The sequence below is a fragment of the Haliaeetus leucocephalus genome, unplaced genomic scaffold (genome assembly GCF_000737465.1).
Source record: "Haliaeetus leucocephalus isolate CR32 unplaced genomic scaffold, Haliaeetus_leucocephalus-4.0 Scaffold840, whole genome shotgun sequence".
Classification (NCBI taxonomy): domain Eukaryota; kingdom Metazoa; phylum Chordata; class Aves; order Accipitriformes; family Accipitridae; genus Haliaeetus; species Haliaeetus leucocephalus.
Window position 1 is genome coordinate 3,423,840 of NW_010973276.1, and position 15,925 is coordinate 3,439,764.

Below are 15,925 nucleotides of genomic sequence, written 5' to 3' on the forward strand. Positions count from 1 at the left end.
AGGTTTTCTGTCTTACAAGCTTTCAAATCTAAGAGTAGCAAAGTAAAGAGGGATTAATTTGTCCTTTGTTTGTATGGCTCTCAAGCTGCTACCTTTTTCTGGAGAATTTTGGCTTTGCTATGAGAATACAAAAGATCTCTTCATTTTTAGGATTGAAAACTAACTTTCAGAATGTGGTCACAGTTCAGCTAATGCAGTGATCACTCTCTCAAAATAAAAAGGACATGAGAAAAGAGGTGCTCACTTAACTTCAGCCAAGAGTTAATTTGCCAATGACTAGTCCATGTGTAAAAGTTGTTAGCCATTTCACTTGAAGAGTGGCATGCTACAGACTGTCCCATCACGGTCAGGTTGGGGCAAGCTGTGTTCTGCTCCTCACTAGCCAAGCTGTGCCTATGCAAGCTCCTGAGTGCAGCCGGAGTGCCAGGCTGATGAAACTGGGCTTGTACTGGTATTGCTTATTTTGGTCATTGGTACTGCTTTTGGACTAACCGCAGAACAGCCTTACTAGCATGATTGTATCTGAAGAAGCAGCACTGTGCTGGTGTTATAGTGTCTTCTAGTAAGGCATCTCTCATTTAAGCACAGACTGGCAAATTGGCCTGAATCTGGCAGGTTGCCTGAGCTCCAGGGAGAGAAAGCCAGCCCCAGGGACACTCATCCAAACCCTGGTTTAGGTGCTAGTCTGCCTGCTCAGGCTCTTGGGGCCTGCAAGATGCTGTCGTACGCCAGGCTTTAGTTGTGTGATTACTGAGGAATTCCAAGTGCCCTTCGTATTAAAATAATTACTGTATTTTAAGCTCTTTTTATACAGTGTGTGAAATTTCTAATTATTAAAGCTCTACACTGGGGACTGACAGAGCCTGGTGCCTATTGTTGTCTAATTAAGCTTTTTCCAAGAAGTCGATGTACTTGGGAGCAACACCGTTGAACTTCATTGTCTGGGGTTATCTCCTAAATTCTATTACAAAGTAATTTCCAACCTGCAGTTCTTGTTTGTTTTATTGGAGCATTTTTTTCCCTTCCACCTGTTAGTGCTTATTTGGGCTTCAGTTTTCAGCAGCACAGCAGAATTCTCCTTCCAACTCGTTTTTTGTTTTAATTTGTTGTCTTTTTCAGCTATCTGAACTCCAAATGAAAAGCTCTGTAGCTAGGTTAGTAAGTACATAGAGAGTCATGGGAAGTGAGCGTGGACTATTCCCAACTGCACAATTGAGTACGCTTACACCTCTCTGTTGAGTTATATGGTCATGGGAGTGATTCACAGCGGTAAAAGCTGTGTAAGCCAGTGCAACCCACTCATGAAATTTCTAGGACAGTGCATCAAAGCAAAAGGATTTGGTGGGGGTGGAAGGGAGGGGAGAACAATCTTTCTTCCTTAATACTGTACTGTCCAGAGTCAGATCCTTTCCTAGTGAATACCCAGGAACCTGCCTTACCCGATCACATAAAGTGAAGTAGATTACAACAGCTCTGGCCTGCCCATTAGTGTGGAAAGGTGGCCAGTGGAAATGATGATGCTCTTGAACTGCCACGTGCAAAAAAGTGAAAGGTTGCAGTGCACAGGCTTCTATATCTAGATTTACCTGAATGTTCAGGCATCTGAGGATTGCTCTAAACTACACAGCTGACGCCCTCTGACTGCAGAAATAATCGTGGCAGAGCAGATGTTTCTCAGGTCTTTTGTAGACTTGATGAGGAGAGAAGGTGTTGGTTGTGGTGACTGGTGGGGTCATTTGGGATTTAGTGAGCTAGAGTTTAAAGGGGGAAGTGATACTGGTATTGGACTGATACCAGTAGAAAAACACCAGTCCTTTGGACACACCAGTTTTAAAGTCTCTAATATTTGAGGTGATTAATGGCTGATTTTGCTGTCTGTTTTGCAAGAAACTTCACATCTTGGATCTTAATGACAGGTGCAAGAGTTTTAGTGTGAATTGGAAGTTTGGAAGCAAAAGTAACTTGCAGAGATGTAACAAGTCAGCAAAGATCTTGTCACTCTATATCTTTCATCAGAGTGGAGCATTTTCTCCTGTAAGTCTCTGCTCTCTTCAGTTTGAGAAGTATTTCTCTGGCTAATAAAGGCCTTTTCATTTGCAACAGAACATACTGAAGGAACATGCTGATGATGACCAAAATCTTGCCATTTCGGGTGTCCCTGTGGTCAGCTGGCCCAAGAAGACTACAAAGGTAATGAGACACAATTACTTACTAATCAGTGTTGTGCTAGGTCTTGGTGTTTATTTATCTATAATCTGACAAAGTGGTGTATATGGTACTTTGGCAGCTGCCAGCATTTTTAACATGAAATGTTATTTTTAATGGTTTTATGATTAGGTGTTGAAGCAGAACACAAAGTGCCTCAGCAGGGAGAAATAATTTCCATTTAAAAATAATTTGTTTGGGCCTTACTTACCAGTGTAAAACTTTGATATGTCTTGGTCGTTTACTAGTCATGGTTAAATCTAAAAATGTTGATGCAACATTTTGTGTAAAATTAAATGATGTGTAAATCCTACAAACTGGTCACTTAGTAAGCACTCTCATCTGGATGAGAGGATGGTTTTTCTCTTATACTGAGACCTCCTGAATTCTCTGTACAAGTGCGCCACTGTAACTTTGGAGGGTTGTTTTCTGTCCCTGTATCTTAATTTTTCCTCCTGTATATGGGAGTAATTCTCTTCACTTTGCAGGAGAATCATGAGGCTTGCTTCATTAATACTTATAAAGAGTTCAAAATAATTAACTCAGGAATAATGTCAAAAGGCTGGATGTTATTTATAACAGTGGTATGTTTACCACACTCTAGTTATTCAGTGTGCTGTAAAAGCAGCTTTGCTTATTTAGAAGATGTCTCATCGCTTCTATTTTTACTTTATTTTTTCACTGAATTAGTTTTATAATACATAATTTCTTCAGAAATGCTGAAAGAGTCAGTCAGCTTAAATCAGGCTTCTATCTGAAAGTCTGTTGTTATTATCATTGTAAATAACTTTCAAATAATTAACTGAGTGAATTATTTTCTCTGTTCTCACTTTTTGTGCTGGTGCACTTGCCATGGTTTTGTATATAATCGCTTGTAGCCATGAGAATTTGCTGTTTTCAAATGGGAAGTAGGAGACCATAAACATCAAACTGCCAGAGGAGAGTGGGGCAGAATGAGCATATCGTGTTCCTTCTTGGTTTCTTTTTGGGTTTTAGCTGAACATGTTTCAGATAAGTTATATCTTGTTAAATACATATTTCCCTTTTAGCTTGTAATAAATCCATGGGAATATGCTTTGTGTTTAAAAAATTTGTTTAAAAACAACAGTGGAAAACCTTGAGAGAAATAGGTGTCGGATTCTCCACTCCACTGCTTTGGTAGCTGCTGTTCATTCATCAGTCAAATATACTCTAGGCATTGAATAAAGCAAAATCTCTGTGACCAGAGGAAAGCTGGTGTGTGAAATGTATAAAACAAAACTAAGAAACAACTGACTGTTGTGCTGTATCTTTTAAGTTTGTGGTAGAAGTGAGGATCTTAGTGTTTTGAGGCTTTTATAAGCTTTGGCATTTGCTAATGTTCCTGTTCACTTTATTTTGGAATCCTTGATAAATGGTTCATTTCTTATATTTTATTTCTGTGTGTTGGCAACATAACTGTAACTGTAAAAGATTTGTATTTTTTATGACTTAAATCTTATCCCTCTTTGCAAAATCCATCTTGCTGGCTGCAAGGGTTTTTGTTTGTTTTTTTTTAACTTTCAGGTGTTTATTTTCCTTTAGGCTTTCTGAGAGCAAAAACTTTTAGAAGGCATCATTCCCAGTGCTAAGGTACAATAACAAACAGTTAAATACATTGGCTAATAACAAATATGAGGAAAACTTTCACAGAAAGTCAGGCTTTAGATTGAAGTTTGGAAATAAACAAAAATTGTAACAGAAGAAATCCTTTCACCATTCTCTTCATATTTACTTTGCTTAATCTGTGATCAGTTTGTATTATGTCTTATGTATTAGTTAAATGGTACACATGCAGCTATGGCTGAATATTTCCCAAAAGGAGTTTGTTGTGCTTCTAATTGGCAAATGTCCATATCATCTTACTTGTTACAGCTATTTCCCTTGTCTGGGAACAGAGGCCAAGTGAGCAGGCTAGGAAGACACGTCTTACTTAGAGTTTAGCCTTTGAGTCCCAAATTAAAATATGTTGTTGGAAAGACAATATAGGGGAGATTTGTGTAAAGGCAGTGTTAGTAGTTAAGCTTGGTTATTTCTCCTTTGTTGCCTGTATGTCCTGATAATGAAATAGAAGATTTTAGAGACAAGAGAACCCTTAAGGAGGGGGAAACTCCCTTTAAAATTGGATTGTAGCTGGTGGAGCAAGTCTCTATGGCCAGGAGATTCCACAAATGTTGAGTAGAAGGCAGGGGAGTAAAACCTACCAGTAATTTTGCTTTCTGTACTATTGCTCTTGTAGTATATAGGAGAAATGCCAAATACTTAACAGTGCCTTTCCTGAGATACTTGTGTTCAAAGGGAGTGGCAGATACAGTACAGCATGGTGCCAGCTGTCCTGGGGCTGGTAAGAAGACATTGTAGCTGGTATATCAGCTTCCAGGGAGAGGAGGATTGTCTGATTCCAAGTCCATAAAGAAAAAGAAGGGAACTGAAATCCAGAAAGAGAAGGCAAGAAATGGAAAACGTGGCTCTTGCTTTCTCCCAAGAGAAGGCTCCAGAAGAGATTTAGAAAGACAAGAGCAGCAGATGGAGAAGGAAGAATAAAGCCAGCTTTAAATGCCAAAACATTTCAAAGAAAATGGAAATGACTGTAAAGAAAGGAGGGGAAGAGACTAGTAATGGCGAGAGAGCAGGATGAGGAGAGAGGCAAGTACTGAAAAGGGATGGAGTGGAAAAAGCACAGAGCAGGGGGAGACAACTCTTACTAAAGTAAAAGATCCCTGGAGTAGGGACAGGGAATGAATTAAACTATGTGAATAACCCAAGCTGTGGAAGGGCGGGCTTAATTATGTTGACGTGCTTTTGAAAGAACATGCCTTTAATAACCTGAATGATTTTCTCAGCAGCAAATAATATTTCACTTTAAAATTGAGTCACAGTTTCTTTTATGTGTTGTTAGTGTGGTGTGCCAACAGTGTGCACGGTTCTGTACTGCAAAACGGTTGCTTGAAGACTGTGAAATTCTGGGGTTTAGGGAAGAAACATGTTTACTCACCTTAAATCACAGTTCACAGTGGATAAGGTGTAATGGGCAAGGTATTTAGCTAAGTTTGTGGAAGACCTGTCTGTATGTTGTGGCCCCATTGTGCTGCATCGCTCCTGTCTACCTTTTCTAAAGGCATTTGGGGCTGTCAGTTATACTGCAGTTCGCTGTCAAAAAAAATTACTCACTAAGAAAAGAAACAGATGATCAAAAATGTTTTTCTGAGGAGATAAAATAAATGGGTGACATTTGATGATCTTGTGGTTAGTGTACAAAATGGGAGGCAACGGTCTGCATTCTCTTCCCAGCTCTGCTGCAGCCTCCTTGTGTTGCATGAGGTGAATGGCACATTTCTGCCTCCTGAGCTTTTCTGTATGGAGATGGTGCTTCCCTTCCTGGGAGGTTGCAAGGCTAAATTAATGTTTATAAAAATCTGTGACATCTTCAGCAGAAAGTTTCATAGTAAAATGCATGAACCAGTATTATTTTATGGTAATAGAGAAATGGCATGTGATTCATAGGCACCTCTTCCAGATCACATTCACTCATCTTTATGGAGCTTTTTTGAGTCTTCTGTACTTTTTCTAATTTATTGATAATTACTTGGCACAATAATTACATTCTAGTAGGCACCTTTTTTTTTTTTGCAAATGCTTTTTCAGAAGAAGCAAGAACCTTCTCTTTCAGCTATAGAGTGAGAGAAAACAGTCCATTTTCAAAAGAAATCTCTGATAATGATTCATTTACCAAAATGTTTGACTTTGCCAGGGATCCTAGCATATGTACAACAATCCTAATTTAGACCTTTTCAAGGAATCAGGCATGTGGGACCGAGTGGATATTTGAAACCTACTTGTCGTGATGGCTGGCTGACAGTTTACGTACCTTCAGACTAAGCAGCACATTTTTCCCAGCTGGCTGCCAACCATGGATGCAGCTGTGGATATGTAAACCCCGTCCGCGTTCCTTTGCCAGGGCTTTGTGCAACAGTAAGTTGTCCTTGCTTGGTGTGGTGCTGAGTGTTATCTGTGGTTTTTTTTGCAATGGTAGTCTGCAAAAGGAAGAATGCCATAGGGTATGCTGCCTTGAAATTTTGCGTTCTTAAGCAACTAAAGAGGAGTGAGAAATAATCCTAACAAGCTAAGTCCTTCCCCATCCCTGGGACATGAACTTCTGGGTGGTGTGAAAAGAGAGCAGGGCCTAAACCTGATTTTCCACTGTGGTGACACATTGCTAATCACTGGTGCAGAAAGCTGACTGTCGTCAAGCCAAATCTTGAAGCCCACTCTGAAGATTTGCTCAGCCCTACAATACCAGAGTTCCCATTTTATCTGCACAGGGATTAGAGGTAGCATTTTATTTAAGGAACTCAGAGTATGGCCCAAGCAGAAACCATGCATTTTTCAAACCATTTCCTATTTCTGGAAGACAACAGTCAACTATAGTAGCATGTAATTACACTCTGTGGCAGTGCCTTCTGTTTTTATTGTGATAAAGAACTTTAGTTGTCTATGAAGAGCAGCTATAAAGAACTAAAATATGTTTGGATTCTCTTGTTCTGTGAAGAGTTAGAAATGCAGACTGTGAGCCAGATTCTCATCTCTCTTACCTGGCACAAACCTAAAGCCACTGCATTTGTAATGATAGCAAGTGTCCAAATATATATAGGTCTGGCTGTGAGCAGGAGATGAAGCTGTAATTTTCAGTAGCTAGTTAACAATGCTGCAATATGTGGCTGTTTTTCTGATGCCCGTTGATAAGTTTTTTCTATTTAATTTTTACCTGTTGATTTTAAGAGAGGATACTTGAGAAGTATAATAAGGAAATGGTAACACTCTTATTTAAAGGAGTACTATTAATTAGTAAGGGCCACAAACTGAAATTTTAACTGGATTTTTTTTTTTAAAAAACAACCTTCCCTGCGATTGGCAATGCAAATAATGTTCATAGCTATGTATCAGCGCATGAGAACCAGGAAGAAAAAGTGATGATAAAAAAAAAGGGGGAGGGGGGAGACATTTCAGGCTGGTTTTCTTGCTGTTGGTTTTTGGGTTGGGGGGTGGCAATGGGTGGGCACAGAGTTGAAAGGGACCTTTGTGGTTTTGACTCTACTTTCCTGTTACTATGGGCAGCATCTGATTCCAACCATTAGTGAGTTCTGTCTTACAGCAGTTTATTTTTTACCCCATTATATTTACTAAATATCTTTTTGCAAAATTCTACAGATACATCCATGTATCTGAAAAAGGAAGATTAACTTGAAAGAACTATCTGCGAGAGGGAAGCAAAAGGCTGATTGGTGTGATTGAGGAAAGGTTGAGCTAGTCATACTCCATCAGACCAGACAGTCTTTGTAGCCCGGTGTCCTGTTTCTGATGGAGGCCAGTCACAGCTATTAAAAGAGTTGTAAGAACAAAGCAGACATATAGCAATCTTTCCTTTGTTTATCTTCCCATTTAAGCTAAGAAGATTGTATCTTCATCTTTTGTGTTTAGTGTCCCGTGGTAGAATCTTTTTTTCCTCTGTGAATTTACCTAATAATTTGTGGAACCTGTTGATCTTTTTCACGTCTATAGCATTCTGTGGCAGTGTCTCCCACAGTTTAATAAAGCTCTGTGTAGAAAGTACTTTCTTATGTTGTTTCAAATCTGTCCCTTAATATCATAAATACACTTCATGCCCTCTGTATCATGCATTTTGAGAAATTTGAATGAGGTCTCTGTTCACCTTCTCTGTGCTGTCAATGATTTTTTTATGTCACTGTTACTGCTTCTCAATCTTTCCCACTCCCACCTCCCTACTCCCAAGCTGAAAACACCAGTAAATTCAATCTTTTCTGGTACACAAGCTGTACCATATGTTTAATCATTTTTCTCACTCTATTCTAGTTCCACTATAGGTAGTTTTGAGATGAGGGTGGATATGGGACTCCACAACCACATATAGTATTCAAGATGTGATGTTTAAGAGCAGAGACTAGAAGAACATGTCTTGTTCAGCACGGCACAACAAAGTTGAAGGGGGAGATGATTGTTGTGTAAGTACTTCAGGGAGTATAAGCATCAGGGGAGGAGAAGAGTTATTTAAGCTAATGGACGATGTTGGCATGAGAACAAGTGAGTATAAACATACCATAAATAGATTTAGGCTGGAAATAAGATTTGTGATCGTTGTTCATAGTCTGAACTAAACAGCACACAAAAAAAACAGTAGACAGCTGTGGTGAAAAGCGTGTTAGATTCTTAGAAATAACTTGTATTTTAAATAATAAAAGACAGTGGTATTAGTCACCATTTCTAGACCTGGAGCCCATAGAGGTCCTTGGGCACATTCATGTGTCTGCTGCCATTTTCCAGCAAGGAACTTTTTTCCCTTTTCATGGTATTTCACATTAAAAATGCTGGAAAGGGAAGAAGATCTACCAGATTTTAATAACAGAGCTCCCTTATGTATGGCTCCAATTTTATGAACATATATGCAACATTATGCATTGGTATAATGCAAACTTAAGAAATAGTAAGTAAATGGACTAAGAATCAGTGGACACAATAAATTTGATTGTATGCAGAAATTAGGGTGTAAAAGCATAAATTCAAGTGTTTTGATAAACTTCAACTTGAAACGAATGTGATTTTTCAGAAGCATTGAGCATTGTTTTACATCAGGTTTTCTTTAAATTCAGAGGGAGAGTTGCTAGGTGGACAAAGAACATTCCTGAAAACCTTTGAATAAATACTTCCAGTTTTTACTTGCTTGCTTACTAAGAATTCCTACCATAGCTATCGCTAGGCCAGCTCCACCCATAGAAGCAAGAGCAGTGAGATACTAGTTAGAGCAATTAGTGTTTTAACCAGAGTGGTGTTTGAAACAGATCTGAGCACGTATAAATGGCACAACATCAAAACAGCATCAGTTTCAGGAGCCTGCCCGGGGGCTACCACCAGGAGAGCAACATTCCTCGTAGTAGCAGTGGGAAAACTCTGCCAAATTCCCTCAGACAGACCAGACCTTGGAGATCTATTCAAGGTACTTCCTGTGGGAATACGAATGTATTAGAAAGCAAATACTGACAATTAAAAACAAGCACTTAAGAATCAAAGTAAAAATTGAGTCATCCTAGTGTCGGAAAAAATCTGGGAAGGGGGGGAAAAAAAGGTAGAAAGACAGCAAAACAATTCTGTGTAAATTGTTGTACGGTGTATTTTTTCTGGTTGAGATTCAAGTAAGTTTTACATCAGTCATTCCAAGTGACGCAGGAGCAAAAAGGAGATTTAAACTGTCACATTTCATCCTTGCCAGGCACCAGCTTAAAGGTGTTTGAAGTGATCTCACACAGCACTGCCTGAACTCTGCTTGGTGTCAACAACAATTTTAAATGCCAATAGTCTGCAAGAAGATTTGCATGTACAAATACGTGTGTATTGTGAATCCTTTTTGTTGATAAAAATCCTGATTATAAAGTTCATAATCTACATATCGGACATTTCTTGGTAGCTATCAGATGCTAATAATTAATTTCTCTTCCAGAAAATAACTTAAATACAAAAGAAAATGAGGATTAAAATAAATTTAAATTTGTTTTTCTCTTTACTGATTTAAGTTGTGATTGGAATCAGTGATTTAAATAATTTTGAATAATTTCTGTTCTTTTACACTGTAGGATAGTAGATGCCATGTGGTAGGAGAGAGCTGAAATTTATTTAGAAAGATGTCCCAGTTCTGGCTCTTGACAAATCTATTAAGAAACAAACCCACATAGTTGAGGTTTGGGGGATTTTTTTTTTTTTTTAGGGGACTTCCCACTGTAGCTGTACACATAGAAAACTAAGCCCTTTCCCTGCTAACTACACTTGGGAGCAGGAAAAATCCTGATGCACCAGAACCAAAGACTTCTTCAGGTACTGTGCAAAGGAGTAAGAGCTGCTGAAGCTACTGGGAGTTTCTGTCAAGCATCTGCTTTCCTGGGGCAGCACTGCTGAGGAAGGCAGCTCCTTGCCTGACTTGTTTTATTTTTCTGAGCACTGCTTCAGTCTCTTACAAACATTAGTCCTCAAGACAAATTCATTTCTGTGGTAACTCCATGCAGGCCAGAGGAGTTTTCAGGCTTTGGTGTGTGTCTATCATACATAACATGGCCAAAGAGCTTCACTGTGTATTGCCTCAGTATTTTTCTAAAAGCTTTGCCTGGTGACTTGACAGATTATTTCTCACCTCAAGAGGCTGTACTTGAAATATTGTGTCCCTTCGGGGACTAATTATAAATAGTAGGACTTGAGTGAGCACCTTCTTAATCTTCCATCTTTGACTTAATATTTTCCCTTCTTATCAACTCTCAGCCACTTGCTTTGAAATCTGACCAATGGCTTTATGTGATTAATACATCAAACAGGTAAATTAGAGCCATTTTGACTCTGAGTAGAAATTTGAACGGATTGGAAAAAATGAACAGACATCTCTATTTTCAAACTGTTGTGCTCCAAGTATCATGAGAAGATTTATGTATTCTTCCCCATTGTCATTCTTCTACCATATGCATGAATATTCAGTAACATGAATTTTTCCCAGCTATGTCTTGACTGCCATTTTTCAAGATAGCAGCTTTCTCTTTATTTCATGACAGTAAAAGTGCTGATGAAAACTACTTTAGTCTTAAGACCTTCTTCTTAGATCATGTATGTGAGATGAGTTGACAGGTCTCAAATTTTATTACCAGGAGCTCGCCTACATTCATTGCTGAGTTGGCCAACAAAACCAAACAAAAAGCAAAGGTTTGAACCTGGTTTAAGTATTCCAGCATCTTTGTGTTCTCCCCCACCCCGACATTAAAACCATTCAAGCTTTGAGTTACGTATCTGAGATTTAATAGTTTTGTTTCTGGATCGAAGCACATTGGCAGAGCAATGGGGAAGGCGTTTGTCATTCCACAGTACGTGCTGCACAATTATGGACATTAATCCTGCATGCACTTTTCAGAACAAAATTGAATTGTATGTTCTGTCCCTGAGAAGATGGCTTCCTTTTAGTTCTATAGCACATTGAAATTAAAGTCTGCTGAGAATATAAATGAGATCTTGTTTCAACTTTATGACTTTCCTGCAGGCACTAGTAGACCAGATAGAAGAGGTACAGAAGTGCTTTCCTTTTTGAAAATTAGCAAATACAACAAAAGATATGGTTAAATTCTGATAAAAGCGAAGTAGCTTTGAGACTTAGTCTAGCATGGTTTGATTGTTTATGTCCTGGATGTTTCCCTACAAATCCAGGTCAGGTTTGTAGGTGACAGCAGGGCACCTGAGCTCTCATGAGGCAAACTATACTTCAGCTTTTCCTTTGCTTACTATTTGTTTGCCTCTAACTGTTTGCATTTGGTCTCTAGATTTTAAAGCTGCTGCCCACATGTTGGAAACAACTGACTGTCTTACAGCATTCTGTGCTGTGTGTTAGAGTGCACTGAGCAATTTACAGGAAAGCAGGTTACATATTCTGGTTAATCCACTCTTTCAGCTACCAGCCACATCTATTTGCATGTTCCTCCACAGCGTGGCAGTCGCTTCTTATCTTCTTAGGAGCCTGTTTCACTCGGTTTTGCATTTACTGACAGAACATGGCTCTTGGAGACACACTGTGCTGTGGAAATACTCTGTGGCACAAGGACCTGTGGAAGAAGGAAGCATGGCAGGATTTCTCTTATTTCCCAGTGGATAGTCCCAATCATGCCATGGCTCTTCCTGTAGAGAAGAGCCTGTCTTGTGTGGTAGATGACTACTCTGCAGTCTTATTTATTATATTTTTAAGATGACAGGGGATTGGGGTGTGGGGGGTGTTCTGTTTTTAAGGCTTATGAGAAAGATGGAGTGAGTGAGTTACTCTCTGCACATTCTGTCTGGGCTCTTGCTGTTTTGGGTGCTGCTCCTCTACTGCACTGTAATAGTCCACGGTTGTCGTCCTTCAGGAGATAGTCGTACAACCCTTGCTGCCTTTGCTTCTCCCGTGTTGGATACTGGTTAGGGAGAGTATGTGCAGTAGGCATTACGTGGAGGAAGCAATCAATATATTATTTCATCTTGAGTTACTTTATTTGATCTAAGGTTGATCCATCAGAGTGTTTATTAAAGAGATTGTGATGGATACTCAGTGCATCTGATGAGTAGTACTCTTATGTCATAGTTCAGATAAAACAGGTAGTAGGAAGTAGTAGGATCACGATACTAGATGGATATTTAGGTTGTCAGAATGTCACTGCTAGTGTTGAGAATAGGACTGAAATATTGTCTAGAACTCCTGAGAAGAGTGTCATGAAATTTGCCCAGGCCCAACAGTTAAGATTTTATTTCATGTGAATGGACACTTACACCAAAACAATGAACCTTAGAAAGCTATTGGCTAACTCTCTTATTCTGATGCAGGTCAATAATCGTGGTTCATAAACATCTCGGTGGGTTTCCTTTTCAAAAACATATGTGCTGGCCTGCAGAAAGCAGCAGCAGCTCAACTCACAAGATCTTTTTTCAAGGACTTGAATATAAACCAGTTTGAGGTTGTTTTTCCAATTGTTTCCATGTAAATATTTTTTCTAATACCAGCTAAATATAATACTCCATAAAGATGCATAAAAAGTTTCAAGGGAAGGTTAAATCAAAGGTGTGTTTGTGCCACATTAAAAACTTTATTTCACCTCATATTGAGAGTCATAGAATCATAAACTCTAGTGTCTTAATATGAAAACACAGATCCTGTTTAGCACTGGTAGCAGCAGCTGAAATCTGTTGGTACAAGAGATGCTTGGGAGCAAGTGAGCACAGCGCAGGGGTTGTAGTCTTCCTCCCCCCATCTTGGTTTTACTACTTAAGGATATTTGCATGAGAATAAAATCTGGTTCTTTGGCACTCATCTGCTCCTGCTGTTTATTCTTCGCTTGAGGTTATTGTCTCAGTTTGTGACAACATAATTGGTTTCTGTGGAGAAGATTATGATATTGATGAGACTTATATATGACTTCAGGTGAGGTGCAATCAAAGCAACAGTTCAGAATAGAAGGTACTGTCTGTTTCATGCAGTTTTCACTAAGGCTTATTCAGCAGTTTAATTAAGGATGTTATTTATTACTGAATTATATCACACAAAGCTGGAGTATGGACACAGTTATGCCAGTACAGGTGTGACTAGGGTCAGTACTGCTTATTTTGTTTTCTAAGCTGATGTAAACGGTACCAGGCTAGTCAAATATACTCTGTTCGCACAAGGGTTGCTCACTATTTGTCGTGATTTAGTGTTCTCTAGTGTAGACGAGCTGAAAGAATTGAGCTGGAAAATGCTCTCTTAATAGTTCTTTCTGTGTATTAAATATTTCTTTGAATGGTTAGCTGCTCTTGTACAAGATGAGATTTTTTTGAGAGCAATTATAATCAGAAAAGTTTATTTTATTGTGCTGTTTTCTCCCCACTGATTCCCAATTTGCTATTTTATATCATATCCTATCCAATTTTTTTTTAAACGCCATGTCGGCAATGTTTACCTAGCATTTGGAAATCATTCTGAGATCTTCTTGGCATGTGTATCTTCACTCCTAACACAGGCCTGGTAATTAGAGCTCATTTGTCAATTGTGTTGCTGTTGTAAGCAGCAGACTGGAACACGCTCTCCCATGGCAGGGCTGGATGCGGAGTGAAGGTTTGATGTGGGTTACACTTGGTGACCTGCTGTAGCCCAGATAGGCTAACGCAAATATCAAGAGTGCTAGTATGCGTTGCAGATGAGAGGAGTAGGGTGATCTATGTCATGATTTAATTTGCTGTGAATGACATTTCACTGTGGTGTGACTGGTGGATTGTCCTTGGGGGATGTCACAAGTTACTTTTTTTCTCCTGTCTGGATTACAGAGCCAAAAGGCTGGAGGGGTGAACAAGCGTGAGCCAGGTTACACGGAGCCTCGCGTGGAATCAGCGCAGGCTAGTGGAGACTTGGTCTGCCCATGGGCAGGTGTGGGACCAGGCGTCTTCCTTCCGGATCTCATCTGTTCCCCTGCCTCTGCTGGAGGCCAACTGTATAATCGAACCACAAACACTGCTGTAATCGTGTCAGTTATCCTTGTTTCGTAGTTTAAAGCTCTCTTTTGTAGGCCTGTTGTGAGACATGCATCCCCCCCCTTCCTCTCTCCTCCAGAAAACATTGGATTCTGATACTACCTTGTGTTCTGAAAGCCAAGGCCTTAGGCACATGCCTTTCGTGCCTCAGCTTTCATCTGCTCCTGCTCCCGGTTGTGTATGAACACAATGCGGGAAGAGAGAAACCTGAGGAGACAGGCTGAACATACCCGATCACATTCTGGAGAGCCCCATCATGTGTTGCAAGTAAATGCTTCGCTCCTGGCATCGCGGATGAGCAGGATTGGGAGAATACCATCACATACCCATAATTTGAGTTTGAGTTGGCGAGAGGACAGAAGTACAAACAAGAAATGGATATTTAAGGTATTCAAATTAAGGAAAGGGCATAATTACATGATTCACTTGGCTTTATCAGCAGTCGCTTGTAAATACGTGTTTAAAGTTAGACTGTATTTTGTTACTTGAGCGACCAGGCTTTGTGTAGATCATGGTGTCACAAGGGTTGTGAGCAGGCATAAGGCAGCATCACTGCTCGCTCCTGTGACAGCTCCTGCCTGTTGCTGCCTCTTCTCCTGGGCTACCCAAAGTGTTTGTGTGGCCATGTGGCAATTCAGACCAGGGAACAGAGCTGAAACTAGTTTGGCAAAAATCCTGATGCAAGGACCATTAGATGTGCTTCTTTATGGCTTCTTAGTTGCTCAGCACATGCAAATATTTAATCTCATGTTTAATTCTGTGTTGTGGGCGTAGGAGCCAGAGGCAAAATCCTAACAACTTGAATGGAATCGGGATTTCCCCTGAAAGCTAGCCCATAAATCCAATGGGAAATTTAATTCTCAGCACTCCAATTCAGGCCTGTGAGTCTTGACCCTCAGCTGCAAGCTGTCGACGGTGGAGGCAGCGTCTGTGTTCAGGTGCTGGCCCTACTGTGACCTTTGGGTCCCGAACAGGTCCCTGGCTGACCGATGTGAAACATTTCATGCTGCAGGAAGGATATTTTATTGTAAAACCCCAGTAGTGGGTCAGGACATTCAGAGTAGGGCTGCACATGGTTCCTCAGGAGCAAGCAAAAAAATGGGGCGCCTGCACGGGGAGCAGCGTGAGCCCAGATGCGACCAGCTCTGCAAGCCGGGTCGCCTTGTATCCCATCTTATCCCAGCGCCGGTTCTGCCGCAGCAGGGGCATCGCTTTGAAATCCCGAAGTTCGCTCGATGCCTTCCTCCTCCCGAGGGATGGAGGTTTCCTCCTCCCGTCCCGACCCTGGCAGCGGGAGGCGAGCCGGCAGGTAGCGAGGTAGAGAGGGGGGTGGCTGGGTGGGTGCGGGTGTCCGTCTGTCTGTCTGTGCGCGATCTCCTTTGTCTCCGGCAGCCCGTGCAGCGCCGTGCACCCCGCGGGCGGGCGGCCGCGCATCCCAGCGCCGCGCATCCCCTCCCCTCCCAGCCCCGCTCGGCACACCCAGGCAGGCCGAGCATCGGCCCGCCCCCGCCGGCCCCCTCGGCAGATCGCGGGGCTAATTACCAGCAGGGGGCTAATTGCCAGCAGGGCGTTAGAGCCTCCCCCCGCCCCCCACGCTGCGCTATCCCGGCCCCGGCGGGGGTGGGCTTCGGCGGGG

At 40.9% G+C, this 15,925-nt stretch overlaps 1 protein-coding gene across 1 annotated transcript in view; it reads left to right on the forward strand.

Moving 5' to 3' along the window:
- The window catches only part of KDM2B (lysine (K)-specific demethylase 2B), a 114,796-nt gene that overhangs the window by 71,694 nt on the left and 27,177 nt on the right, over positions 1–15,925 (forward strand). The window contains exon 10 of the mRNA XM_010582185.1: positions 2,104–2,190. Coding sequence (XP_010580487.1) covers positions 2,104–2,190 — 87 coding nt within the window. The remainder of the gene's footprint in view (positions 1–2,103; positions 2,191–15,925) is intronic.